Here is a 26,799-nt window from a genome sequence, read left to right as displayed (position 1 = left end):
AGCTGAACAGACTGGTGAAGAAGGCCAGCTCTGTCCTGGGCTGCCCGCTGTGGAGGTGGTGGCTGACAGGAGGATGACAGCAAAGCTATCTTCTCTGATGGACAACACGTCACACCCCCTCCAGGAGACCATAACAACACTAAGTAGCTCGTTCAGTGACAGACTTTTTCACTTGGGGTGTCTCACGGAGAGATACCGCAGGTCTTTTCTTCCTGCAGTGATCAGACTCTATAACCAATAAAATATATATATATGTGTGTAAGATATGCTTATTTTTTACCTCTTTAATTTTAATTTTAATTGCTCATAACTTTTTAATAATTGTTACTTCATAGGCTATTGTTTGCTTTATTTTTATTTTTTGCACTGTCTACTCTTTTACTGTGACACTTGAATTTCCTCGTTGTGGGACAAGTAAAGGACTATCTTATCTTATCTTATACTGGTGTTGTTTATTATAATAAACGTATTAAAAGCAAGCCAGTGTCACAAAGTTTCTTCTACATCTGCACATCATGGACAATCAAGATACAACAAGTTGGCGTTGTATAGAATGCTGAGGGAAAAAAATAACTTTATCCATTTTGGAATAAGGCTGTAACATAACAAAATGTAGTAAAAGTGAAGGGGTATGACTTTTGCGGATGCACTGTATATTATCCCTTGATTGTATCACTATCACCTGAAGCATCAACATATTTCATCCTTAAGGGGAAAAGCCTGTGTGTACCATAAGTGAATATGTTCATACTTGCAGTTACACATTTGAGTTTACATTCACAGTAAAGATGACCTGGTATAATTACAGTGCATAAAGTGAAGAAATAAATATTTTTTCACAAGTAAATACAATTTGATAAACACTATGAAAACTTCACTACTGAACTCTGGAAAATATAAAATTAGAGCATATCACGTGACCAAACACAAACTTTTTTCACCAAGCACAACAACATTTCATAGGATTTCTTTGCTTGTGATCAAATACAACCTAGTTTATAGTGGGACATAAACTCTGCATACCATTAGGTTCAGAGGTTCCAGAGCTCAAAGTCTTTAATAGTTCTGCTGACAGGAGAGAAAAAGACTCAGTTATAAACGGTGCTTAGTGTTGTCATTTTGTTGTCATGGTTGCTTAAAATGGAAATCGTATGGAATGGTTATCTGATATCTAAGATTCTTGACATTTGACCAAATTTGGTCTTGCAGCATTAAGAACTATCAGCGCACTGTACTTGGAGAAGACTAAACTAAAAACCAAGGCCACACAAAATGTTATAACTCTGCAAAGGGCACAGCTTACCAAATCTTGGTAGACGTCTTCATTGACTTCAAAAAAGGTTAGCAAGAAATGATCACAGATGCACTCTCAGAAATATTACCCGTATAGGGGGAACTATCAATACCAAAAACATGAACTTCTAGGTCAGCAAAATTTCACCTATGCTTTAGCAAACGTTAAGAGAGCAAATATTAACCATATCTGTAGTTTCATATAATATACTTTAGCATGTAGGTGTTGTCTGTATCATCTTGTGTGTCTAATGTTGTAGCTAAATTTGCTGTATTACTACACATATCTAACTTATTTATTTAACTGAGACCAATCTTTCAACATCAACCCCTGTAGTTTTGACATATCAAAAGTGTTTGGTAAAAATGTCCACAATGTTACTCAAGGCAGAAAAATAGCCACTGACGTATTCGGGCTTCAAATGTACAAAATTACAAAAGTAAATGGGACAGTTTAATAAAATAAAATGTCAGAGACGGTCATTGAATTGTAGACATTAGAAAAATACTTCAAGACTCCAAGACACACAAACTGAATCATATATAAGACAAAATGTGAAATCATGTTATAGGAAGTTAATTAATTGCTGGAAAGAAGTGGGAAGGTTCCTTCGGTGGTGAAAGGGCTGCTGCTGACATCACATGAATAGACATGCAGACAGAAGCTAATGAGGAACACAAGGAGCAATATTATTTTTATGCAACTAATAAGTAAATGGAAGAGATCAGTAGGTATACATACACAGTCATATTGAATTTGAGTGGCCCCCATATAAAGTGAGCACTTTTTTCAGTAGAAATGAACCCTGTGGTGGAAATGTTGAAATTACTTCATTTGCTTTATTACATTGAAATAAAGTATTAAACAAAGAAATGACTTCAAAATGTTGACTGTTCTTAGAGAAATGTGAAATACTGAGTCAAATATTTGAAGTAAGTCTGCAGTAAGTTTTATGTAAACAAATATAAAATGCAAGTCATAACTTTGACTTACTTTCTTTTTTAAAACGTTAACTTAAAACAAAACTAGCTAGGGCTTTGAATAGGCCAATGTTTTCTCCCATGCAACTCTTTTATAAACTAAGATAGGTTGACTCCCCAAGTGTCAAAGTTTTAAAAAACGTTTTTTTTTGTTCTTTGAGTTGCATGAAAGGTGGATTGAATCGAAAAAGTGATCCCGGGTATTGGCAGGGCCGGCCCGTGGCATAGGCAAATGCTAGGGGCGCCGGCCATCCATAAGGAACGCTGCTAAATGAGTGAGGAAGAAAATTTGAAGATAATATGAAAAACAATATTGTTTTATCTAATTTAATTTTGGATTAAATTGCTTAGTGATGCCATTAACATTTAAAAGTTTGTGAATCACTTTTGGTTTTTAAAATAATCATATTCAAATCCGTTTTTGAAATGTTCATGATTATCTGTATTTGTTTTGTTGTTGTTGTTTTCTTTACACTTTGGAAGCTGTTAGCTTAATTAGATAGAAATGTAGACTACGCTTAAATAAGCATTTTGCTTCTGCCTTTTCAGTCATCACTTAATACATTACTGTTGCTTTGTTGAAAGTGTCTGCACTGTGAAAATTATTGTGTTATGTAATGACTGCATAAATTCTACTACTATTACTTTATGTATTTTGAAATTGTTTATTCTCCTGCTAAATATCAGTGTTATTACCATTTTTTTAATGTTCTTTTAGAGGTCATTTTTATTTTAAAACAAAGAAAACCTGTAAAACATAAAGCTGGATGTCAGTTGTCTTTCAGTGTATATGTGATGTGACTGTTGGAGTTGGTTACAATAAAAGGGGCACCAGTTAAAATTTTGCCTAGAGCACCAAGTCGGTTAGGGGCGGCTCTGGGAATACTGATTTAAACTTTGCACTATACTCAAGAAATGTCTGTAATAATATAAAACCTTTCAATGCAACTCACTCAGTTAATAACAGCTGAGTTGCCTGAGAGATGGATTGAATCAAAAAAGTGATCCCGGGTTTCAATTTTGGTTTAATAACCTATCAATTGAAACCTGAGATCAAAAGCACTTCCTCCTGACGGTCTTTCCCCGGGACACCTGAACGCAGCACTTGGCTCACACAAATCCTCTCGGTTAATCGCCTCTCGCGGCTGGTGGGAATTCAGACATCATGCAGTCAGTTGCGGGTGGTGACGAACCATAACCTAAACTGTATCTGACTGTCAAATAGATATACTAACATACACAAACACGCACACACAGATCCACACAGATCCACACATACAGAAGCCCGTGGTGTGACGGTGATTCAGGAGGAAGCAGCACAGAGATAAATGGCGATGAAGATGGATTTAAATGTCACCATAGAGCAAATGGAGACAGGAGAGCAGGACGCTGCCCTGACAGCTCTTCAGAGCTTCAACAAGGAGGTAAACGTCAGCTTAAAAGAATGAATGCAAATATGAAGTTTTCCATGCTCTGTAATTGTAATTGCTATGTTCTTATCTAGGCTACTGTTCAAGCGTTAAGCTAACTACAAACACAATTCAGATGATGCTGGAACTATCTGCTGTGATATCTATTAATAACATCTCCAGAAAGCTTCTTCATTGCGTCACCTCTGATAACTAGCGATGGCTTAAGAGAGAGAGCTAGTGAGCTGTTGGTGGGCTGATCATGTAGGACACAGTTTGCCCTGAAATTTCAACATATGATGTATCATACACGAGAAAACTGAGGTATTAAATATTAAACTTTTAATATTAAAACTACACCACTTTTAAAGCTGCATTATTATTATTTTCAGCTGGGGGCAGCAGAACGAATTGCAAACATAACCCACCTTTTAAAACTAATTTAAAATCTTGTGCAAAAACGTGTACATTTTTAGTACCTTTCAGCATGTATGTTAAAACTACTGTAAAGTTAAATCTATTAGTTAACTCAGCACTACATGGAGCCTGAAGTCCCCACACTTCACACTGAGACTAAGGTAGAATATTGTCTCTGTTGTTTCCTCAAGTGATTTTTCCTATCCCATTTGTAAACACACGTGCAGGCCCAACAGTTAAAAAAGTATCTGATTTTATAGCTGTATTAAAAAAAAAAAAAAAAAAGATAACCAAGTGTATTTCAGGGAATTGTGCCTTTATTTCAGGTAGTGACAGGAAGGTGAACAGGAGAGGTAGTGTAAGGTAGAGGAGCAAAGAGCAAATGACCCAGGCCAGAATCAAGCCTGCAGGATAGAAGGACAAAGCAGGGCCCATATATCCAGAGCTGCATCGGATTTGTCAAACGTTTGTTCTCTTAGTAAATAATAATAATAATAATGATAATAATAATAATAACAATAATAATAATAATAATAATAATAATAATAATAACTTTATTTATATAGCACCTTTCAAAACAAATTACAAAGCAATTTACAAACCATTTTTAAAAAGCAGTAGGCAGTAATTAAGAACATATCATTATCCAGCAGTAGTATTAAAAAAAGCATCAAAGCAATAAACCATAAAATCCATAAAAAGCAAGTCTAAATAGTGAGTTTTTAAAAGTGACTTAAAAGACAACAGTGTGTTAGCTCCCCTGATATCCTCCAGCAGCTCATTCCACAGCCTAGAGGCCCGAACAGAAAATGTTCAATCACCTTTTGTTTTTCTGTTTGAGCCTACAATAGTTAGTAATGAGCTACCGGAGGAAATGCATTGCATGTGAATTAAACATGTTAATACTCATTATATAGCTTATTGAGGGAGTGTTTCAGCAGTGTACTGCATATGTTAGTATTGTTAAGGCATTAAAAATTTGATTTATTGTGCAGCCCTTGTCAGATTATAGAGCTGGATCACTGCAGTGAGGACTCAGTTTCAGCATATAGTCCTTATTTCACCAGTCATGTTCTAAAATGAAGCACCAAGTGTTCAGGAATAACACTGTTAAAGTCACTGCATTTCATTTCAAGGGATGTTTGATTATACTGAGGACATTTGACATTATTGTCTTGGTTTATTACAACTTTAAGTCCTGTTTTATGATTTAAGCCTTCTACCGATGATAACAAACAAAACACTTACTTTCTTCTGGTAATGTGCTGACAAAGCAACCAAAGATCAACCAGGCAGTTTGATTTGGACAATACATACATTTTGTTCATTAGCTGACCTATTTGGTTGAAGATGTTTGAAAAATTAATTTCATTTTCACTTGATTAATACAGTTGAGAGCTCAATCCTGAACCCCTGCAGTTCATATGAGCCTGAGTTATAATTATCTAATTAATAAATAATGATAATGAATAATTAAGAGCCACAGGTTAAATGTCAAATTACATAAGTGTATAAAGTGAATAAAAGTAAATAGTTCTATGCAGTGGGTATGGGGGAGTGCACAGCCCTCCAGTTTTGAAATGTGGTCAAAAGGACTTGTGTGTGCACACTGCCTCACAAATGCATCCCAGACTACCTCTGTATGTGGCTTGAGGGATCTCATCTCAATGTGTCCTGAGTGTGTTTACAGTAAAGACTGTCCGCTTGAGATCAGATCACCCAGGAGGCCAGATGACACCCGGTATAAACGGGGCTTCTAATATGCAACTTTCTTCTTTTTTTTTCTATGCCACATTTACAGCTCAACATAAGCTAGAAATGTTTGAGCTGCAACTGTGTCTCAACTAACCTTGAGACAATCAGACAAAATATGGTTTTGTGAGTCTAGTATTCAATGTCTGAATATTCCAAATCACTCTTGAGCCTTGTCCACCATTACTGAGGACCATAGACTGTATAAAATATGGATGTAGTATCCGTGACGTCACCCATCTGTTTCTGAAAAGCTGTTTTGAGGCCAATCGTCGGCGGGAGCCATATTGCTGCTGTCGAGTGATTGTGACGTAAAGAGGCGTGCTTTGAGCCTGGAAAGTTGTTCTCCAGTTATTTCATAGTTGGCAGCTAGACAGAAGAAACATAAATAAGTGATGCTGACCTCTAACATGACAGTTTGTTCTGTAGGATGTCTAGTGACTTAATCTTAAAAAAAGCAGTCATGACAGGATCAGTTATGTTCATTTTGTGCAGAAAACAACAGATTTTCAGTAGTAGTAGTCCTCGCTGCTTAGTTGAACATCAAATTAGATTTTTCTGTCATGATGGGGAACAACTGAGAAGGACCCATGTGCAGAAAATAAAGACTTAATCATAAAAGAACAAAAGGTTCAAACAAACTTACTAAAATGTCCAAGAAAATGAGTTCAAAAGAAAACACTAGAAACACTGGGATAAGGAAACACTAGGAACACAAGGAAGACTAACACTAGGAACACAAGAAAGATGTACAATGATCCAACACAGGACAGGGGGAACAGAGGAACTAAATACACAGAGTAATTAACACAGGTGTGGAACACAGGACACAGGTTAAACTAATTAGGGTAATCAAAAAAGGAGGGAAACACAAGGGCAGGAAGTACAACTAGACTGCAAACATGGGGATTCAGAACTACAAAATAAAACAAGACTAAGAAACACAAGGAAATACAACACAAGACATGGATCACTAAACATATAAGGGAGACAAAGGATAACTTATAATACAGAATATACATAGGGAGAAACCAAGGCAAGAAACAAGGAAAAAACAAAAAAACTCATGACATTTTCTTTGTTATTTCTTCAACATTGTCAACGTCCATGTTTGTAGGTTACAAAGGCATTTATAACAGATTGATCCATGAAACATTCTTCATCACTTAAAACCTCTTTTTCTATTTGAGAATCTCTTCAAGGACTCTGCAGTCACGTCAGTCACCCCCTGTCCCTTTTCCAAAACACTAACTGTGACAACAACTTTTTGCTCCATCTTTAGAACAAATCTGGCTAAAGCTTCCAACAATTTTAACTGCAAAACAGGAACATGTAATGCTGTGAGGAACAGCATGGTAAGGTAGAGGTTGTCACAGTCACATTTTAAATGTTAAAAAAAAGAAAAAAGTTGATTTAAACATTAACATATTTCCAACTTTTTTCAAGTACACTGTGAAGATTGAGTCAACTAGTTAGTTTCCAAATTATCTGCAATTGTTCATGCTTGTAAAACAAATCTAACTTGACTCCAAATTTTTTTTCAAACATTTAAATAATAGAACACAAACTAAACTAACATTATGTTTTGCTTCCATTTCTGGTACCATGGCTGTGTGTAACTGGTTGCATCATTATGAAATACTCTGACCACCATCTGATTTTTGTAGTGTTTTATCTGCAAAACACTCCTAAACTATCATTTTGACGGGGCAGGGAGAAGCTTGTGTTCAAGTTGTAGTTATGATAAAGAGCCTGTAGTCTCAGTGTAGGTGGGCTCAGTTTCTCTAAATTGGCATTTGAGCTTTACCACTTACTGTTTTAGCATCACTGCTGTGAGGTTCTCTCTGCTTCACAGACTTTTAGCTGTGTGGGAGTTGATCATGAAGGCAATAGGATTAGATTGAGTGATACACAAATAGAGTCTGCTACAGCCCAGTCAAATCCTACTGTACTTCAGAGCTCTCGGAGAAGAGGAGCTTAGTGCTGCAGAGACTGTGCCTCTTAATCTTCACCTTTACACCTGCCTCAGTATGTTCAGGTTTTCATCTGCTGTTAGATCACAGAGGCAAAAATGCACATTTTACTCACCAATACCAGAAGTCAAGCATAAAATGAACAGAGACTAAATATACGTGAAATTAAATGACTCTTAACTTACAAATTGTTAAAACTGTTAATTACTTTTTTCTATTTGTATCCTCGCCAACCTAAAAACAACAGTAGTTAGAAGAGTCCTGATGCTAAACTGGCCTGTCTGTAGTCATGACTTGTCATCCATTGAAAACATTTGAAGCATCTTGAAGGGATTTAAAAGACCCTGAACTGTTGAGCTGCTAAAATCCTATGTCAGGCAAGAATGGAAAACTTTCACTTTAAAAACTCCAGAAACTGGTCTCTTCAGTTCCCAAACGTTTTCAGATTGTTGTTAAAGGAAGAGGTTATACAACGCAATAGTAAACATGCCCCAGTCCCAACTTTCTGAGACATGTTGCTGGCATCAGATTTAAAATGAGCATACATTTTCCATAGATAAATAAAAGTTGTCAGTTTTGATGTTTGATACCGCCATATTCTTTATGTTATGCTGCATGCTGGTTGATGTGAACTGCAGTTTCTAGAGTAAAAATTTGACTTGAAAAGTCAATGCTTTACAATGACCTCATTGGTCAGAAGTTTTGAAACACAAACACCAGTCTTCTCCTTTCTTATTATTAGCTTAGCGTTCATTTAATAGCCATTTAACCTGTTTTAACAAGTGACATTATGCTCTTCAAGACAACTTGTGCATAATGAATTCTTTGTCTGCCTCTCTGTTTCTCTCGTTCATTGACGTCCCACCACCAAGATTAACTGTGTTTTTTATTTACACCACTCTTCTTACTGTCTTTTCCTCCTTCCTTCAGATGAACCAGTGCTTCACATTCGGCAAGGAAGAGGAGCAGGAAAGAGAGGTATCAACCTTGAGATTGACTTCCTTTCACTTTGCTTCTGTTGGTCCATAAAAATCTTTGAAATCTTTTAAATTTCTCCTGAAGGTTCGTGTGTATTATCATAGTTAGGTTGGGCAAGGCTTGTTTCCCCCAAAAACATACTTGTGAGAAAAACAACAATAAATTAATGAACTGTTGATTCAACAGGTCATGCAATTGATTGAATAGAAAGCCACATCTCTCAAAAGAAACACACAAAGCAAGGTAACAGAGACAAAAGAAAGCTGTCAGAAAGACTTACTAACACTTAGTTAAAGTTGTGTTAAGGGTCTTTTTTAACCCAAACCCTGTTTTCCTTGAATCCAAACACATGGTCCAAATCTTAAGAAATCAAAAGTTCTTTACATTACAAGTCAAAACTGGCATGAGGGTCTTACATAGTGCCATTTCAAGGCGGGATATTTACACGTTGTAACAAAGGAGGAATGAGGGGATGATGGTGGCGCTGTGTGTGTGTGTGTGTCGTCTGCATGTGTAAGTGGTGGACGAGCTGTCATGAGTGACGAAAGGAGGGGAAGGACCCAGGTGCAGATTCAAAATAAAAAGGATTTAATAAACTTGAACTGATTGAAAACAAAAACTTACTGCAAGCAACAAAAACTCTGGAAACACTAGAACGCAGAAAACAACATCCCAGAACACAGACAAACACACGTCACAAGCACAATGAACAGACACAGAAGGGCGGAAGCACAGAGACTAAGGCTATGTTCACACTGCAGGCAAAAGTGGCCCAAATCCAATTTTTTGGGGGTCAAGTGACCAGGTCAGATATTTTAGAGGCAGTGTGAACACTCAAATCTGGCCCAAATCAGACTTTTTCAAATCAGATTTAGACCGCTTCCATATGTGGTCCTGAATCAGATACAGATCAGATTTTTTTCAATGCGACCTCAGTGTGAATGGCCAAGGCGGATTTGATGCACATTTGATACTTTCACATCACTTTTTAGCGACACGAGTCACAATACTGCGCGGCGGTAGCATTAAAAAATGGAGGGGAGCAACGATGGAGCAAGTCAATGGAGGGACAGAGAGGTCTTGGACCTTATAAATATATGGGGTGACACTTCCATACAAGCAAAGCTTGAGGGTTCATACCATAACCGGTCTAAGTTTGAAAGTATATCGAAAGAACTTGCTGAACGGGGGCACAGAAGATTGTGGCTGCAGTGATAAAAAATAAACGAAAATGCTGACTTCCTCCATGTTTACGTTTGTGAAACAACTGCATGTGACGTCATTGTTACTGTTCCTTAGCGCATGCAGGGCAGTTAGGCACCGCAAACAGTTCACACTGGAATCAGATACAGGTCACATTATAGATGGTAATGTGAACAGGCAAACAAAAAATCGGATCTGAGCAAAAAATCGGAATTGAGCATTAAGCCTTGCAGTGTGAATGTAGCCTAAATAGACACACTTGGTAACGAGTAAGGACACTCAGGTGAGGATAACAAGGCACAAGTGAAGATAATCACAAAGGCGGGAAAACACAGGTAGTAAAAGTAAACTTGATACACAAGACTGTTCTACAAAATAAAACACTGAAAACCACCTCAAGACCACAGGAAATCACACAGGGAGTTACAAGACAAAATACTAAATACACAAGAGCACAAAAAGGGTAACAAATAAAACACAGAACATGAATCACTAAAACAAAACACTGGGAAGACACAAGGATAACTATGAAGTGAAACAAGAAATCAAAGTCAGGACATTACAAAGAAAATACAAAACATAAGCAACCCATGACACCAGCTATGGGTTAACAAGCGGTGCCTATCGTGCCTCCACAACTCCATGTGAAATCCCACACAGGGGCACCAATATAATGCCATTGCGAAAGTGTCCGGGAGCTGCCCTTCCATTGGAGGAAAACTGTTCCTCAGACAGTGTGTGTCCAATGGTTTGAGTCTAGAGGCAAAAAAGCTTGCTAAGTATCTTTCAGGGTTATGTTTAGTTCAGTTGCAGCTTATGTGCCTTTGCGTGCTTTCGTTATCCTACAGACATGCATGCATACTGAGCATATATCTGCACTCTGACTGCAGAGAGGCGTTATGCAAGGTTGCTCAACACACCATTTAATAGTGACAGTTTGAGCTGACTGCAGCTGGGCACCACATCAGCCAGAAGACACATCTCCAAATGTTTCGAATGTTTCTTTTAATGACAGGGTCACTAGGGTGTTTATGAAACAGGAAGATTTCAAAGTTCTATTTTAAGCCTCAAATCTTCCTCTCATGAGCTCCTCTGTCATAGAGAATTCTTAATATATGTAAAATAGTGAGACATGGAGCAGATGAAATGCAGCTTAAACACTACAGCTGCTGCAGGGAAGAATTATGCTTCATGTCAGGAGATTAAAACTCACACTTTCATACCTGCTGCAAGTTTTATTACTTATGAACACATTTTGACCGGCAACGGTGGTGTTTTATAATTTTTCAGTGTTGCACCAAAGACTGTAGTATAAAAACAGAAGTTTATTTTATATTTTAGGCTAAGCTAAATGCTACACAGCATTAATTTAGCATTTGTCATCAATAAATAAGCCTCTAATAGCTTAGGATTTCACCGTTGCCACGACATTTATATATGTATTATATATATTTTGTATAAAATCTCCTGTACCTAAAGCAATAACATAAGAAGTTTATATCCATCCATATGTTGTGATGGATACACCCAGGTCTAACCTGATGTATTTCTTGTGTGCCACAGTGTCTTGGAGAATTGGTGATGGGTTTCTTGAACAGGGAGTTGCAGCCTTCCTGTCTGCTGGCCTGTCTAGAAACAGTCCGAATCCTGTCCAGAGACAAAAACTGCTTGAGTCCCTTTATCACCCACTCTGCCATGACCACCCTTGCCCGCTATGCAGGCATTGCTGTGGCTGGTGCGGCTTCATCTGAGTGCTGCCAACAGGAGGAGGGTCAAAGTGAGTCTCAAAGCTTTGACTGTACTCTGAGTTTGAATGTGTGTGTTCCTGTTAAGTTGTTTATCCCATGAAATAAAACACTTAAATTCAATGTCTTTGTTCAAAGTATGTATCCTAAATTCAGCAAACATTTTGAATGAGTCCATTAGCAGTCTAAAAGGGTCTTATTATAGGCTGAATGGCCTACTTCACTTCACTTCACTCCACTCTGTTGGTTCTCTTCTCCTCAGGTGAGGGAGGAGAGGCAGCAGAAGTATCTAATGAGGTGACGAAGGAAGTCTCTCCTTCAGAAAACGCTGACCAGGAAGTGATCACTGAGGCTCTCAAGTCCATCTGTAACATCCTGCTGCACAACCTTAGGGGACAGGTCTGTCTGTGAAGGATCAGTCATTTAATTTCATCCATCCATTATCTTGACCGCTTATCCCGTTAGGGGTCACGGGGCGCTGGAGCCTATTCCTGCTGGCTTCAGGCGGAAGGCAGGGTACACCCTGGACAGGTCGCCAACCTATCACAGGGCTCCAACCTATCAATGATTGCCAATACATAGATATACCAATTTATGCAAAAATAGATGAATTGATTGACTGATGGTTGTATGTATGGACTGATTGATTGATGGATGTTGTCTGGATGGTAGGTGGTGGCAGCAGATCTGCAGCTGATAAAGGGCGTGGCAGAGAGGCTGAAGCAGAGTCATGATCCCACCTGGAAACATGAGGTATGGACGCATATTTCCTTAAGATGATGTTTAAATGAGCATTTCAAGTAAGTAAAGTGAGAGTTAAAGAAGTATACCTTTAATCAAATACATTTATGTAAATACAGAGACAACTCAAAACAGGGAAACAAGAACATACAGTCAAAATAGTTTTTAGTGGGGCACTGGTTTGGCTCAACGATTAGATTGTGGCAACCCGGGGAATGAACACAAAAATGTCTTTCAGTACACAAAAGTATGTAATTAAATACCTATTAATGCTCAGTGTCTGTCCTTACACAGAAAGGGATAAAGTGTCTGCTCTCTCTGTTGCAGGTGCGTTTCTTTGACCTACGCCTCACCTTCCTGATGACAGCCGTGACAGTTGAAACGAGGGCACAGCTGGCTCAGGAGCTTCACGGCATCAGGCTGCTAGGTATATGATTTCCAGTGTATCTTCTTACCTAAAAAACAAACCTCAGCTCTTTAGGTCACTAGTCTCAAAGGAAACCAACGTAGAGAGGAAACAGACCTTCTAACTCACCAATGTCTGTTTGGCCAAGGATGTCCTGAAGTCTAAAAACCTCATCATGAATCTGTCATAGTTTGAAGAACATTGAAACATTTCAAGATATTTCCAGGAAATGCAGGATTTTTGTAAACAAGAGTTATAAATGCAGTATGCTCAAGAACACATGTATGGTATAATGCATAGTAAGTGGGTTATTATAGCAGATTTGAACCCTGACAGGGTGATGAGGTTCTCTTCTTCTTCTATAAAAATGTATCACTAAACATCAGGGTCAGGGTCAAGGTTACCTTATTTTATCCGTTGGTAGATTAAATTAACAGTGAGTGAGTCTGCCTCCTTTTACCCATAAAAACAGCACAGGACAAGACATGGTGGACAAAGTGATGACCCTTATGTAAAAACACAATAACAATAAGCTATCAGTAAAAACAAGGCAAGTGAAAACAAATGAAATATAGCATGAGTCAATAAAAACATGCTAAATAAAGCAGGCTAATATGAGCCATCAGTAAAGTGACCAATCAGAATCAAGTATGAAACACAGCTGTGCAGTATTATTTTTTTTTTACTTTCTGTGTGTTTTCTAGCCAACCAGTTGGATGCCACACTGGGTGTCTCATGGCCAGATACACTGGAGACGGCCCGTGCCGGATTTGAGGGTGTCCCGCCTGAAGACGTGCCCCTACTGAGCCGGGAGCAGACAGAACTAGCCATGGAGAGCCTGAAGATACTGTTCAATATCACGTTCGACACAAGCAGACGCAAAGTTGACGAGGTACTCGGACAATACACAGTATTTCTTATAAGTTCAGTCTTAATCAATCAATACTTTGCAAACTATTGTGAGTTGTACGCATTTCAGTCTTAGCGTGTATCTGTTCTACAGTAAACCATTAATTTGACAATGTGCTGTGACACATTTACACAAATGAGTGATCCCTTTATAACATGCAAACAACATGTGTGTGTCCTTCAATGTGCAGGAGGAGGCAGCAGAGTACAGACATTTAGGAGCCATTATGAGACACTGTCTGATGAGCCAAGCTGACGGAGAGGAGAGGACTGAGGAGTTCCACAGGTAGGACCAACACAGTCTGTCTGTCTGTCTGTCTGTCTGTCTGTCTGTCTGTCTGTCTGTCTGTCTGCCTGCCTGCCTGCCTGCCTGCCTGTCTGCCTCCCTGCCTCCCTGCCTGTCTGTCTGTCTGTCTGTCTGTCTGTCTGTCTGTCTGTCTGTCTGTCTGTCTGCCTGCCTGCCTGCCTGCCTGTCTGCCTCCCTGCCTCCCTGCCTCCCTGCCTGCCTGTCTGTCTGTCTGTTTGTCTATCTCTCTGTCTATCTGTCTATCAGTCTGTCTGCTTGCCTGCCTGCCTACCTGCCTGCCTGCCTGCCTGTCTGTCTGCCTACCTGCCTACCTGCCTGCCTGCCTGCCTGCCTGCCTGTCTGTCTGCCTACCTGCCTGCCTGCCTGCCTGCCTGTCTGTCTGCCTGCCTGCCTGCCTGCCTGCCTGCCTGCCTGCCTGCCTGCCTGTTTGTCTGCCTGTCTGTCTGCCTGTCTCACTTCTCTTTGAAGTATCTGCTCGACACAATCCCTTCTTTCTTTTCCTTTTCAGTCATACTGTAAACCTGCTAGGTAACCTCCCTCTACCCTGTCTGGATGTCCTGCTGGTGCCCAAAGTACAACAAGGCTCCATCGAATACATGGGGGTCAACATGGACGCTGTCAACATGCTGATGGACTTCATGGAGAAAAGACTGGACCGGGTAGGACATTACTCTGCATATGTAGGGGCATCAAGGGGTGGCATGAGCCCCCCTTGAAACCTGTTCCAGGTGCTGCCCCAAAATCCTTAATTATGATTGGCTGTTTGGACTTATGATCAACAGGCTGCTAGCTGTCTTTGCATTTAAACATGGAACATTTTCTTACGTTGGTACTTTGAATTGTACAAAATTACATAAAAGGGAAGAAAACTAGCAATGTCAACTACAATATGCTGAGGATTCTCTTGCACACCAGGGGGAGCTGTTTGTTAAATGATGAAGGAATGTTGTAGCAGAGTTACAATACTTTGGTGGAATTTGAACGCTACTGACTTCTTATCAAAACTCAGAAACATAATTTGTAAAAAAATTAACTGACTTTTTATGAATACAGATGACTCATTTATATGTAATAGCAATAATAATCAGTGCTTAACTACTGAAAAATACAACTAAACAGGTGAATCGTGGTTAAGTACCAATACATGGCAGTAGATGTTTAAAACTTCCTTTAAATGTATACTTAGATATTTAGATATCCAGATTGTTCACAAAAATTTGATGATCCGAAAATCCATGAATAACATATAGACATACAGCGCACTTAGCATTAATAAAAACACAACTTTATTCTGTTGCCCTGATATGACTCTGCAGGATACTGCTGCCTTCTTAACCCTCTTGTTATGTTCATTTCTCTGGAACAGCATTAATGTTCCCGGGTCAATTTGACCCGGTGCATATTCAATATCCAAAAGTGTCAGAAACCCAAAAAATCCCAATTCACATTTTTTTTAATCTAATTTTTAACTCTATTACTAACCATTTAAATCAAGATTTGGTCCTTTGGTGTTCTTTAATTCTCAGATCATGGTTCAATGAGGATAACTCACTCGTTTTTCATTAGAAATTAATGTTGAAACTTTTTTTAATGTAAATTGGAAAGGCCTAAATCTAAATACAATAGTTTTACATGACATAGATTTTTGTTTATTTTATTTTACAACTTGAATTTTTTATTTTATAAAATGATGTTGATAAATAAACACGACTTCTCTTCTGTCACGTGCTGCCCATATTTTTATGCTGCATTTAGCTGGTTTGGAAGGCATTTATTGCCTAAAATAGACTTTAAAAAGGGTCAATTTGACCCGCAACATAACAGGATGGTTAAACAAACAACTTTATTCAGAATATTTATCATTATTATAAATTATTACTTAAATTAGTTTATATCAAAAAATTATAAATACCATTTGGTTGATCTTTATTCACACTTATTTGACATTGATGTATTTGACAACACTGACCTACATATTGCAGTCCAGCTTACAGGCTGCATTTATTATAAATTTATAAAAGTATGTTTGTCCACTTTGCAGGGAAACAAACTGAGGGAGACTCTCCTCCCTTCGCTGAACCTGCTGACTGAGAGCGCCCGCATCCATCGAGAGACCAGGAAATTCCTCAGGTCAAAGGTCAGCGCTGGGCTGAAGAAAAACTAACCCATGATGCAGAAATTTATAATGAACACTGATGGTGTTTTGAAGGCTCAGGTATCATGTATGCATGTTTTGTGTGTGTTAAGGTGCTGCCCCCTTTGCGTGATGTGGTGAACAGGCCCGAGGTGGGTGACACTCTGAGGAACAAACTGGTCCGTCTGATGACACACATTGACACTGACGTCAAGGACTGTGCTGCTGAATTTTTGTTTGTCCTCTGCAAAGAAAGCGGTGAGTTTGTAGATTTATTTTGTATGATGTAAACAGATTTTTATACCAGACGTCAAAACCAATGCTTACTAAATCAACCAAACTTCCATATCAACAGTCATTTATTCTCTATCCAGTTTCAAGGTTCATTAAGTACACCGGGTACGGAAATGCTGCCGGTCTGCTGGCTGCCAGAGGACTACTGAGGGGCGGCAGAGACTCCGGGATTTACTCTGAGGATGAAGACTCTGAGACAGAGGAGTACAGAGAGGCCAAGAACCAGTGAGAACCACAAATACACTGAGTCTACTTTACAACAGTGACTGTTTAGACTCCAAAATATGTAAAAACAAGGACAAGTTTAAAAACACCAGAATTTCCCTCTAACTTTGAAAAGTTATGTAGATTTCTTTAGTTAATATTAATGCAAATGTATTTAAATTAAAAGTACACATTTAGTCTCTCTCTCTCTCTCTCTCACTCTCTCTCTCTCTATCTCTCTTTCTCTCTCTCTCTCTCTCTCTCTCTCTCTCTCTCTGTCTCTGTTGTCTGCAGTATAAATCCGATCACAGGCGTTGTAGAAGAAGAGCAGCCTAATCCCATGGAGGGAATGACTGAGGAGCAGAAAGAATATGAAGCCATGAAGTTGGTCAGCATGTTTGACAAACTGTCAAGGTAATTGAAACTAGCGCGCACGCACGCACGCACGCACGCACGCACGCACGCACGCACACACACACACATTATGCAAAACACATGCTGGGGGGGCTTGCTCAGGCCCCTAAATCTTCAAATACTGCAGCTTGTTTAGTCACCTAAACTCTGACGCTGTTGATTTGCCTCTAAAGTGATGTCTTGGTGCTGTCCTCTAGCTCAGTGTTTTGATGTGTCATTGAATTGATGTGGCGTAGCATAAGACAACTAAGAGTGGAGGACGAGGGACCATTGACAGCAGCTTTTTTTTTGTCGCCATGAACTTGACTACTTAGTTTTGAAAGTCTGAACGGATGTTGCATGTTTATTATTGTTCACTTGACCATTTAGCCCGGTACGAGTTAAATGGTCTTGTACTTAAAAAGCACTCTCTGGTCTTTCTGACCACTCAAAACGATCTTACACTACTTGCCACATTTATCTGGTCACACCACATTCACACACTGATGGCAGAGGGTGTTTGTGGAAAATCAGTATTATCTAATTCCATTCATGCACACCCACACAGTAATTGGGATCAAACCCCCAACTTTCAGTTTGAGAGATAACCAACTCTATCACTGAGCCACAGCTGCCCCACGTGCAGAACTAGTGCTGAAGCATTTCTTTGATCTTTAAAATTGAAGCCTTGGGTCACAACAGGCTGCCATATTGGAAAAGTTAGGAATGAGAAAGTGTTGAATGTTAATTTTAAAGTGATCCACAGAAAACTTTGAATCATTTCAGAATTGTCTAAGTCCATAAAAGAAAGCTTAATTATATTAAATTAAAACATATATGAATTATAAAAACTTTATTTATATAGCACCTTTAAAAACAAATGTTTACAAAGTGCTTTGACAAACAAAGCATGGTTCAAATAACAAAGTAAACCTTGTGACAAACAGGGAGGAGGAATTTTTACAATGCAAAACAAAATACAACGCCAGGTTAAAAAGAATACACGTAATTTGGACAGAATGAAGTGGTGTGGTAATAGACCAATATATCAATGTTTAAGAGGTTTTTCAAAGATAAATGAATAAAATAAATAAATAAATAAAGATAAGTAAGTACATATTGACAAGTAAATAAAAGAATTAAAAGGACGATAAAAGAGGTTTTCAGAATAAGAGGACAACATAGGAGGAATTAACTACAACCACTACTGCATTTATTAAAAAGTGTTTTGTTTAAAAGTGGAATTTTTTTGACTGAAAAAATAAAATAGGAAGTTGAAAAGGCTAAGCACAACTTCAGTTTTTCACACTGCAGCAGACTGAATTCAGATTTTACTCAAACAATGTATTCCCTCCTATAGGAACAACCTGATCCAGCCCATGCAGCTCAGTATGGACGGGAAGATGCGAGAGGTGACCCCGGACGACCTGGAAAATCTCGTCAAAAATCCTGTGTTCCAGCCAGAGGGGCCGCATAACTCAGAGAGTGAAGATGAAGCTTAGAAAACTGAAACATCAAGGTGACAGGAGGAGGAAATGTTTCTTCATTTAAGTATTCACATCACACAGTCCAAACTATTGTTTATTTATTCAGACAGGAGTCAAATATGGAGAGCTTGGATAAGTTCAAAGCGATAACAGTATGGAGTAAATGGAGACAGCTTAAAGGACCATGTTTGTCTGACTGTCTGTCTGTCTGGTTTAGAATGAGCTTTCCTGTCACCACCATTTCACCAGTACTATGACCACTTTTCAAAGAACACCATCAGCCTGCAGCTGTTTGTTTTATTTCTCTTCAGGACATAAAAAAATCATTCACCACCTGTGTTTATGAAACCTCAACCTCATATGCTTCACAAAGGTAGTGTGAGTTTAATAGGCCTTATTATGTGCATGTTTAAAAGGACTAATGATTACTGCACTCAATTATGTCATGCAGTTCTGAAATACAACAACTGGCTGAATGGAGAGTCATAGGGGTGCTATAAAAATATCTTTGGTATGATGAGAGGAAAAATGTGAAAATGAATTAGAAAATAACAGTAATGAGAATGTATTTATTACACTTAATTATTGTATTTATGTGTATTTAAAGAGCTAATATGTTTGCACATAGTACTTTTATGTCTTTAATTTAATTTATATATATAATTTATATTATTTATGTTTAAATTGTATTTATTGTTGTTGTGATGTAAGTTCAAGCTTCCAATCTGCTGACCAATGACAGGTCTGTTCCTGTAAATTTAATTTAAAAAATGAAAACACAAATTGTAAAGTTGATATTGAGCAAGAGCAGGAAATAAAATTATAAATTTTAAGACAGAAAAAGAAAGAAAAATATTTTAACAACATTTCTATATAAATAAATTGACATTTATTGTTAAAGTTGAATTCACTTATTTAAAAAATAATATATTTACTCATTTTTCTCCTTTAACAGATTTGTTTTCTGGCACTCCTTTGATTCTCAAGCTGAGGTCTAAACAGGTGTAATCTCATGGATTTGATTTGGTTTGATTGCTTAGAGGTTAAGTTTGGTTTTTGATCCAGAACGTTTTGAAAATTAGGTTTAAAAACCACATCAGTGTCACACTCCAGAAACTTTCTCTTCATGTCTGTAACTCAGGATAATGATCCTCAGACCTCGCTATCGACAATTTGCATTGAAAACAGTTTACAGCGCTGTGGAAACTAGTCTGTCTCTGTTTGAACTTAGCAGCAGCATTTTGAGATAAAGATGAGAGTCACTTCTACCTTTAATGAGTGCAGGTGAAAATATGTGAAAGCTAGCCAAAGAGCTGTTTGAGATGATAAAATATTTTTTAAATAATGAATTTTAGATGCCTGTTGTTTTTCATAAAGCCTTCAGATGTTTTATTTTTAGAAGTGTAAAACTGCAGAGAAGGTAACATTTTAAGAAGGAAAATAAAGATTCTATAATCTGAAGCATTATATATTCAATGTATACTCCTTTATATAGCTGCCAACTTTGTCATGGACGGTATTATACATTAAAGGTATTTCAATGACAGAGGTGGCTTGTGTGTGTGTTTGTTTTATTAAGGCAGGTTCTCAGTGGGTAAAGTCTTTTATATATCAATCGCAAGGTTGGGGGTTCAATCCCCGCTCCGGCCGTCACATGCCGAAGTGTCCTTGGGCAAGATACTAAACCCCAAATTGCTCCTGCTGTTGTTCAGCGGTGTGTGAATGTGTACAGATGATATTAACAAATACTGATGGACCCTTACTATATAGCAGCCTCTACCATCAGTGAATGGGTGAATGTGACGAGTAGTGTAAAAGCACTTTGAGTGGTCAGTAAGACTAGAAAAGTGCTATTTAAGTACAAGTCCATTTACCATTTACCATAATATGATGAGTTCCACGTTGTCTATGCACAATCAGTGATCTGTTTTAACTACACCATGCATCTGTACCTGTTGAGAGCTCATCCAGCTTCAAACACTGGGGAAATATGCTATTTTTATTATATTCCATTGTGTCTTTGAATTGTCTTTATTGTTTGAATCAGTCAACCTCTTTGCCTATTTCTTGCATGCAGTATTGACATTTATGACCACTGACTGTATATACTGTGTTAGCGGTGGTGGGTCCATGCCCCAAATGCACTTTGGCCCTGGGGTGTAAAGCATTTGACAAAACAAAACATAAAACACAGAACCTCATGGGAACATACTGCAAATTCAGAGACAAAAAATCAATCCATCAACAAAAGAGAAACTGTAACATCACATCATAGCTGGCAAATAAGCATTTGTGGTAAAACCGACTGACAATACCATACTCAAGTCAAATATGTCTTTATAAGGATTTTGAAAAATAATGAGGCCATTCATCTCAGCACCTTGCTCATTTTGAGTTTGTAATATTTATGGCCTAAATGAAAAGGAGAGCTGTGAAAGTTTTTGGCCTCATCCAGAAGGCTGATCTCACTGCTCTGCATGAGGAGGGGCTAGGTTTCAATTACATTCGCTTGTGAACCTTAGCTAACTGTATGTGGAGCTTAGATAAGATGTAATGATACAAAAAATGTCTTTAAATTGGCAGGCAAATTAGCACACACATGTCAAGGCAGTAAGCTTTTTATTATCTTGAGTCTGAGTCTGAATCAATGTAACTATGACATCATCAGCTCCTCCATAGATGCAGGTGACTTCAAACAAAAGATCCAAAATAAAAACAAGAAAGCACAAACTTTTGACACAACTCATATTTTTAATAATTATTAACAAGTATAGGTATGGATTTACACTCTGTTCATAACTTTGTTTTTGTTTGCTTTCTGTAGTTTTGTACATATTTTGTGCGTGCAAGGCAAAGACAAACATGACTAGAAAATAAATTCTCCCCCGGGGATGAGACGGAGGATCGGGTGCAGACAGCACGGGAGCTGATCTGAGGTCTGCTCTTACAACACACACTCCATTCTGCACAACCACCCTGAGAGTTTGATAGACTGAAACGTTCTCTCACACAACAGCTGATCATATATTGTCTGATATTATTGTCTTATAGAGTAACTGAACCTGGGTTGATATGAATGTCACAGACGAATAGGATTTCACAGAAATATGTAGAAGCATGCAGAGCTTTTGTGTTCTGTGTGTCCATGTGTAAATCTGGAGATACTGAAAGGCTTTCAGTGAAAAGAAGGCAAAACAAATACTTCAAAAAAAAATTCAAACATTGAATGGAGCAATGGGACTGGGAACTTAGAGAAAACAGTAAAACACTTGGGTTTTTTTCTGTAATTGTAAAAGACCTACAAGATCTTAGATCCTCTGCAGCTCTATGCTGAAGTAAAATTTGTAAGAAAAATTGGAGGTAGCGTAAAAACTCTAAACATAAATGAAGACACAATCTTCATTTTTGTGTCAATAACTCTTAGCATTCCTCTATAGTCTTTCAAATTGGCATCCACATTTGAAATTTCAAAAGTCAAAGGTCTGCTGCAGACATAGTCCAAGACTTTACGAGTATAGATTCAGCTGAAAAAATGATCAAACAATCTTCTAACAACAGCCTCTAATATCTGGATTTATCGTCTGACCTCTGGAACACAAAAGGAAATATGTTCAGAGGTTAATGTTGGTTTTTTTACTTCAATTCATCATTATTGAAGGCCAAAGAAATAGCAGTGCCAGGGCTTTGGTACTGAGGTCCTGCAGTGATGTTACATCATCCAACATGCATAGCTGGACAAATGTATTAAGTCGTATGTAGTTATATGATTAATAGTCGGTCAGGTTCTTCCCTGACACTCTGTCTCACCTGAGCATTAAAGAACAAGACAAATACAGTGTAGTGAAAAGGAAAGCCCGGCCTCTAATTAGCTGTTACTGCTCATGTGCCTCCTCCTCATTCATGACTTCAGGTTTCTGTCCCTAAAGTCACATTCCTCAACTTGTTCATCCTTTCATTGACCCTTCAGTACTCAACTGATGACAAATTACATTTTGACCCAGTCACTGTGGTGGAAATGTAAGGTTCCTGATGTTCTTAGGCAAAATTCCTGCAGTGGAAATGAGGCGTTCTTTATCAGTTGTGACGACAGGAAATGTAACATCCTGCAACAAGACAGAATAAGTTACAAAAACACCAGTACACAGGAGTTTCTGGCACAGTCATACTTGTATATGGATATTGAAGACTGCACAAGCTCACTGTACATAAAATAATTATATACAGTGATCTCATAAGGGCAATAAAACAAAGTCACAAGTCATATAAAATAATAATTTCTAATTTCTGTGAACTCTGGTCCCTGAACTTTCATGTTGTTACCTCAGCTCTCTCTCTGAGCATGTCTTCTCTATTAACAGGAAATGGGTTGAAGAGTGTGACACTCACTGCAGGACCTTAGCACGTTTAATAAGTTGAAGGAGAATGCTTAATATGTCAAAATAAAAGATTCTGACATGTCAAACTTTTACATGATGATGCCAAAAACCTCCCAAACTACACCGCTGACAGATATAAGCCCCAGACTGAGGAACAGAAAAGCATATCAGACACAATAACGGAAAAAAAGTCAAATAAAAATAAGAAGTTGATTGAAACGCAGATTTAAACATTAAGCAACAGGGCTTCAAACTTTGACCAAAATAACCTTTATGTAAAATGAATAAGAGCAACTTGGCTTATGTGTTTAATGTTGATAAATCCTTAAAACTAAGTCATGATGATATCTGTGGATGTGGCTGAAGAGAACTTCTACTGAAACCTGGCAGTCTTCTGTAAGTGATGATAACCACACCCTCTCAGAAATCATAAATATAAAAGGTATGAGAAGGTGATATGTGTCAAAACTTGTTGGTATGGAGTCATTATTTTGTGAGAAGTGTAATATAAAGATTTCACAGCCACTAAGCTGAGGTTTTTATCAAAAGAGACAGGGAGCATCAAATTCTACCTGCACCAGAGGGAGAAACAGTTCATGACCTTCATTGACTTCATCCTGCCTCCCTGTCACTTTCCTCTGCTAGCAGATAACATAAAGAGCCTTAAGTCTGCAGTGTGATGGGATGCACTGCCAGCAGAGAAAATGAAAAAGGGATCAAGTTCACACAAACAGACATCTGAACAGTAGAACTGAACCTTAAAAAACAAAACAAAACATAAAGTAGATAGAGGCAACACAACGAGGCATCAGCAGGAAGAAAACGAAAACTCTGAATTTAGTCAGAAAAATCATCATGTTGGTATATTTTTCAGGAAAACATGGTAAGGTGAAGGGAACTGAGACAGAGCATCAATATTGAGTTGTAATGAAACCTTCCCTCTCTTGTAGCCACTGAGGGCTAAAATAATCCTTTGACAATGTGGAATCTGATGTTTACCTACCCACAGGCATGTAATTGGCATTTTGTGGCACTATTTGTTTTCCTCTCTTGTAGGTGTAGTTCCCAAAATGTCTCCAGCAAAATAACTGAATAAAGTTTTGAACACAGATTTCAGACCCACATGGTCAGTGCTTTTGTCGCTAGCTGGCCACAGCTAACGTCTGTACATCTGCTGTTTGGGGTGAATATCAGAGGATTATTGAGTCCCACACAAACTAAAACAGCTGGACGTTAAGTGAACTAAGACAGAAGAGTTAATTTTCAGATCTTAGCCCTCAAACAGGTTATACAGTTTGTCCAGGTACCTTGAAACATTGAATATTTAGACTTTTTCTTGAGTTATTTTGACCAAACACAAGCAGTACAGATGTTAGCTGTAGAGCAGCTGTTTCCCACAGGACTATCAAACAATCAAGCCCCTCTCAGACCTGATCTCAGTGATGTCACAGCCCCCCTCCCTCTTCTCTCTCCCAGGTGTCTCCTCAGGTGAGTCAGTCTGTTTTTTTTTCAGACAAGGGGGGCTCAGTTCTTTGGTCTGCTGGCTCTGCCTTCACTGTGTGCTGTTTAGAGACCGTCTCCTCCCACTCATGCGTGCTCTTTCTCAGATCTGTGCCCGGACCCTTCTCTTTGTGGGACTGAGGACTCTCTACTGGGGGTTCGGATGCAGCTGGGCTTGTGCTGGGGGTCTTTTCTTGAGGTGGTGGGGACACCAGCAGTTTTTCTAGAGTTTGGGTAAATGCAGGGGAGGTGCTGGGGCTTTTTTTCTGGGATGTGGGGGTCACTGGAGGTTTTTCCAGGGTTTGGGTTTGTGCCAGAGACCTCTCTAGGATGGACGGAGATTTGTCGAGTGTTGCCGCCGGACTAAAGAGTCGACTCGATGCTTCATGTTGAGCCTGAGCTGTGGAGGAGGGACACACAAAGCCGGGCGATCTCTCTTTTACAGGAGGAGGGTGCTGCTTGTTTTCAGCTACTGTCCCTGCCTCTTTTTGGACAGCCTTCTTCTGTTCTTCTGCTTTCTGTTTCCCTGTGTCACTGGCTGGGTGGAACAAAGGTAAACAAACACACAGAAGAATTTGTTTAAATCCAGGAAATGAAAAGGAAGTAAATGTAGAGTGTTAAGAAAATAAAGCTATGAACATGTTTGATGAACACCTTTTTTATCATCCTGAGCTCTTTGTGCTTCCTCTCCACTCGACGGATCTTCTGTGCAGGTGGGCAAATCAGCCCTGTTGCCCCTGAAGCGGATGGGTGACCTCTGTAACACGGCCTTCAGCTCTGAGTAAGAGACACAAAGAAACTGCTATAAACTGATTGGACACCAAGAGCTCCAACCATAGATGCTGTCTTAGCTGTGCTCATACCAAAGTGAAATAACTTGTCTTGAGCCAGTTCAATTTATTTTTTATTAGTTTAAACAAGAGCCACAAATCGCCCCTAATTGAATTTGTCTTAAAACCAAACACTGTTATTTTTGTGTTTGTGACATCATCAGGGGGCACACACAGCTCGGTTAATTCCCTTCTCCTGGAGCCGTGTCTTTCCTGCAGCTTCCAGCTATTTTAGGCAGAGCAGTGCTCGGTTTGATGACCTGTGAGCTTGGCTCAGTACCAGGTTTTCTCTGATGAACACTGACTGCTGGTGTTCTGTTTCTGCTGCAAAGCCCCAGTCTCTGTCTGGCTCTCAGTTTCTGTTTCAAGCAAGTCACACATTAGCCACAATCACACTGTGCTATACACCAAGATAAATAGGTTTACAATAAACCAGTCAAGAGGATGTAGCAATAACCACATCGGGTTTCAAATTTGTGCAAAGTCTGAACTTATGCTTTGACAGATCTGTCTGTCAGATGAGAATGAATGGACTTCTGATCTTTTTTTTCTTAAGCAGTGTCTGGACATCAGGAGAATCTCAACGTTGAAAGGCTCTCAAGATGGCCAGCGAAAATGTGTATCTTGGCAGTGGCTTTAAATGAGATGTGTGTTTACTTATCAGATATGATTTAAGTGATTATGAATGAAAGCTGGCTGGTTGGATCCCGCCCCCTCTTGGCTTGCAGTGTTTTCAATGTATGCAGCTACACAGCTTTAGACAGTTGCTGAAGCACACCACAGGTTTAAGCGTTAGTTAAGTCTGATGAAACTGTGTCACACTAAAGCCTTCTTCAGCTCCAGTAAGACCAAGACAGAAACGGCTATTATAAAAAGTGACTCCTGACTTTAGCAGTTCATTGACCGACCATTGACTAGCACAAATGTAACTGTGTCACAGAGATCTAGCCACCATCAGTACCAAATAAACTCATATGATGTGCTGTGACAGCTTAACGCTTCACAGTGCATCATAACATGAAGGTATTCATGCTGTAGCTCAACAGGTAAGGCAATGCAGATTGGACAACTGAGGGTGAATTACTCGACAAGTAATTAAGTAATTCATGTAACAGCTGTTGTATTGTTCTTAGCTTTAGGATTACTGTTTTGAGTACTGGATTTAGTTTTTCAGTTCCTCGTTATGAAACAAATAAAGTGTTCTTACCTTGTGTCATAGTTAGAGTGTCCTCGTGAACAGACACAGCTCTGCGCTGTGGGAGGGGCTTCAAGTGTTGGCGTGGCTTAGGAAGACTCTCTGAAAGTATGAAAAATACACACACAGCCAAAAGTACACACAAATTAAAAATCTAATATTTCAATTTAATTTGCTCAAAATCACCAAAACTTCAAAGGCTGTCGAAGACAGACAGATATAAAAATGATTAATCCCTGAGGTCATATTTTCTAATTTGTTAGTCAAAAGAA

The 26,799-nt window shown here is 38.7% G+C and overlaps 2 protein-coding genes across 2 annotated transcripts in view; one reads left to right on the top strand and one right to left on the bottom strand.

The window, feature by feature from the left end:
- Positions 1-3,428: 3,428 nt before the first annotated feature.
- Positions 3,429-20,172, top strand: ric8a (RIC8 guanine nucleotide exchange factor A). The gene is made up of 15 exons (XM_034685924.1): positions 3,429-3,698; positions 8,756-8,803; positions 11,570-11,783; positions 12,014-12,150; positions 12,424-12,504; positions 12,820-12,919; positions 13,603-13,790; positions 13,999-14,093; positions 14,623-14,773; positions 16,156-16,251; positions 16,362-16,506; positions 16,623-16,767; positions 17,041-17,160; positions 18,500-18,658; positions 19,582-20,172. The coding sequence occupies exons 1-14, from the start codon at positions 3,603-3,605 to the stop codon at positions 18,639-18,641; spliced, it is 1,758 nt and encodes a 585-aa protein (XP_034541815.1). The 5' UTR covers positions 3,429-3,602; the 3' UTR covers positions 18,642-18,658; positions 19,582-20,172.
- A 1,057-nt stretch (positions 20,173-21,229) lies between these two features.
- Positions 21,230-26,799, bottom strand: part of carmil2 (capping protein regulator and myosin 1 linker 2) — a 56,432-nt gene continuing 50,862 nt past the window's right edge. The window contains exons 39-41 of the mRNA XM_034686627.1: positions 26,540-26,629; positions 25,157-25,279; positions 21,230-25,040 (exon numbers count right to left, since the gene is read on the bottom strand). Coding sequence (XP_034542518.1) covers positions 24,496-25,040; positions 25,157-25,279; positions 26,540-26,629 — 758 coding nt within the window. The 3' untranslated portion in view covers positions 21,230-24,495. The remainder of the gene's footprint in view (positions 25,041-25,156; positions 25,280-26,539; positions 26,630-26,799) is intronic.

Source organism: Notolabrus celidotus, chromosome 6, assembly GCF_009762535.1.
Source record: "Notolabrus celidotus isolate fNotCel1 chromosome 6, fNotCel1.pri, whole genome shotgun sequence".
Lineage (NCBI taxonomy): Eukaryota > Metazoa > Chordata > Actinopteri > Labriformes > Labridae > Notolabrus > Notolabrus celidotus.
The sequence above is the reverse complement of the archived record's forward strand: the minus strand, read 5'-3'. Positions and strand labels throughout refer to the sequence as shown.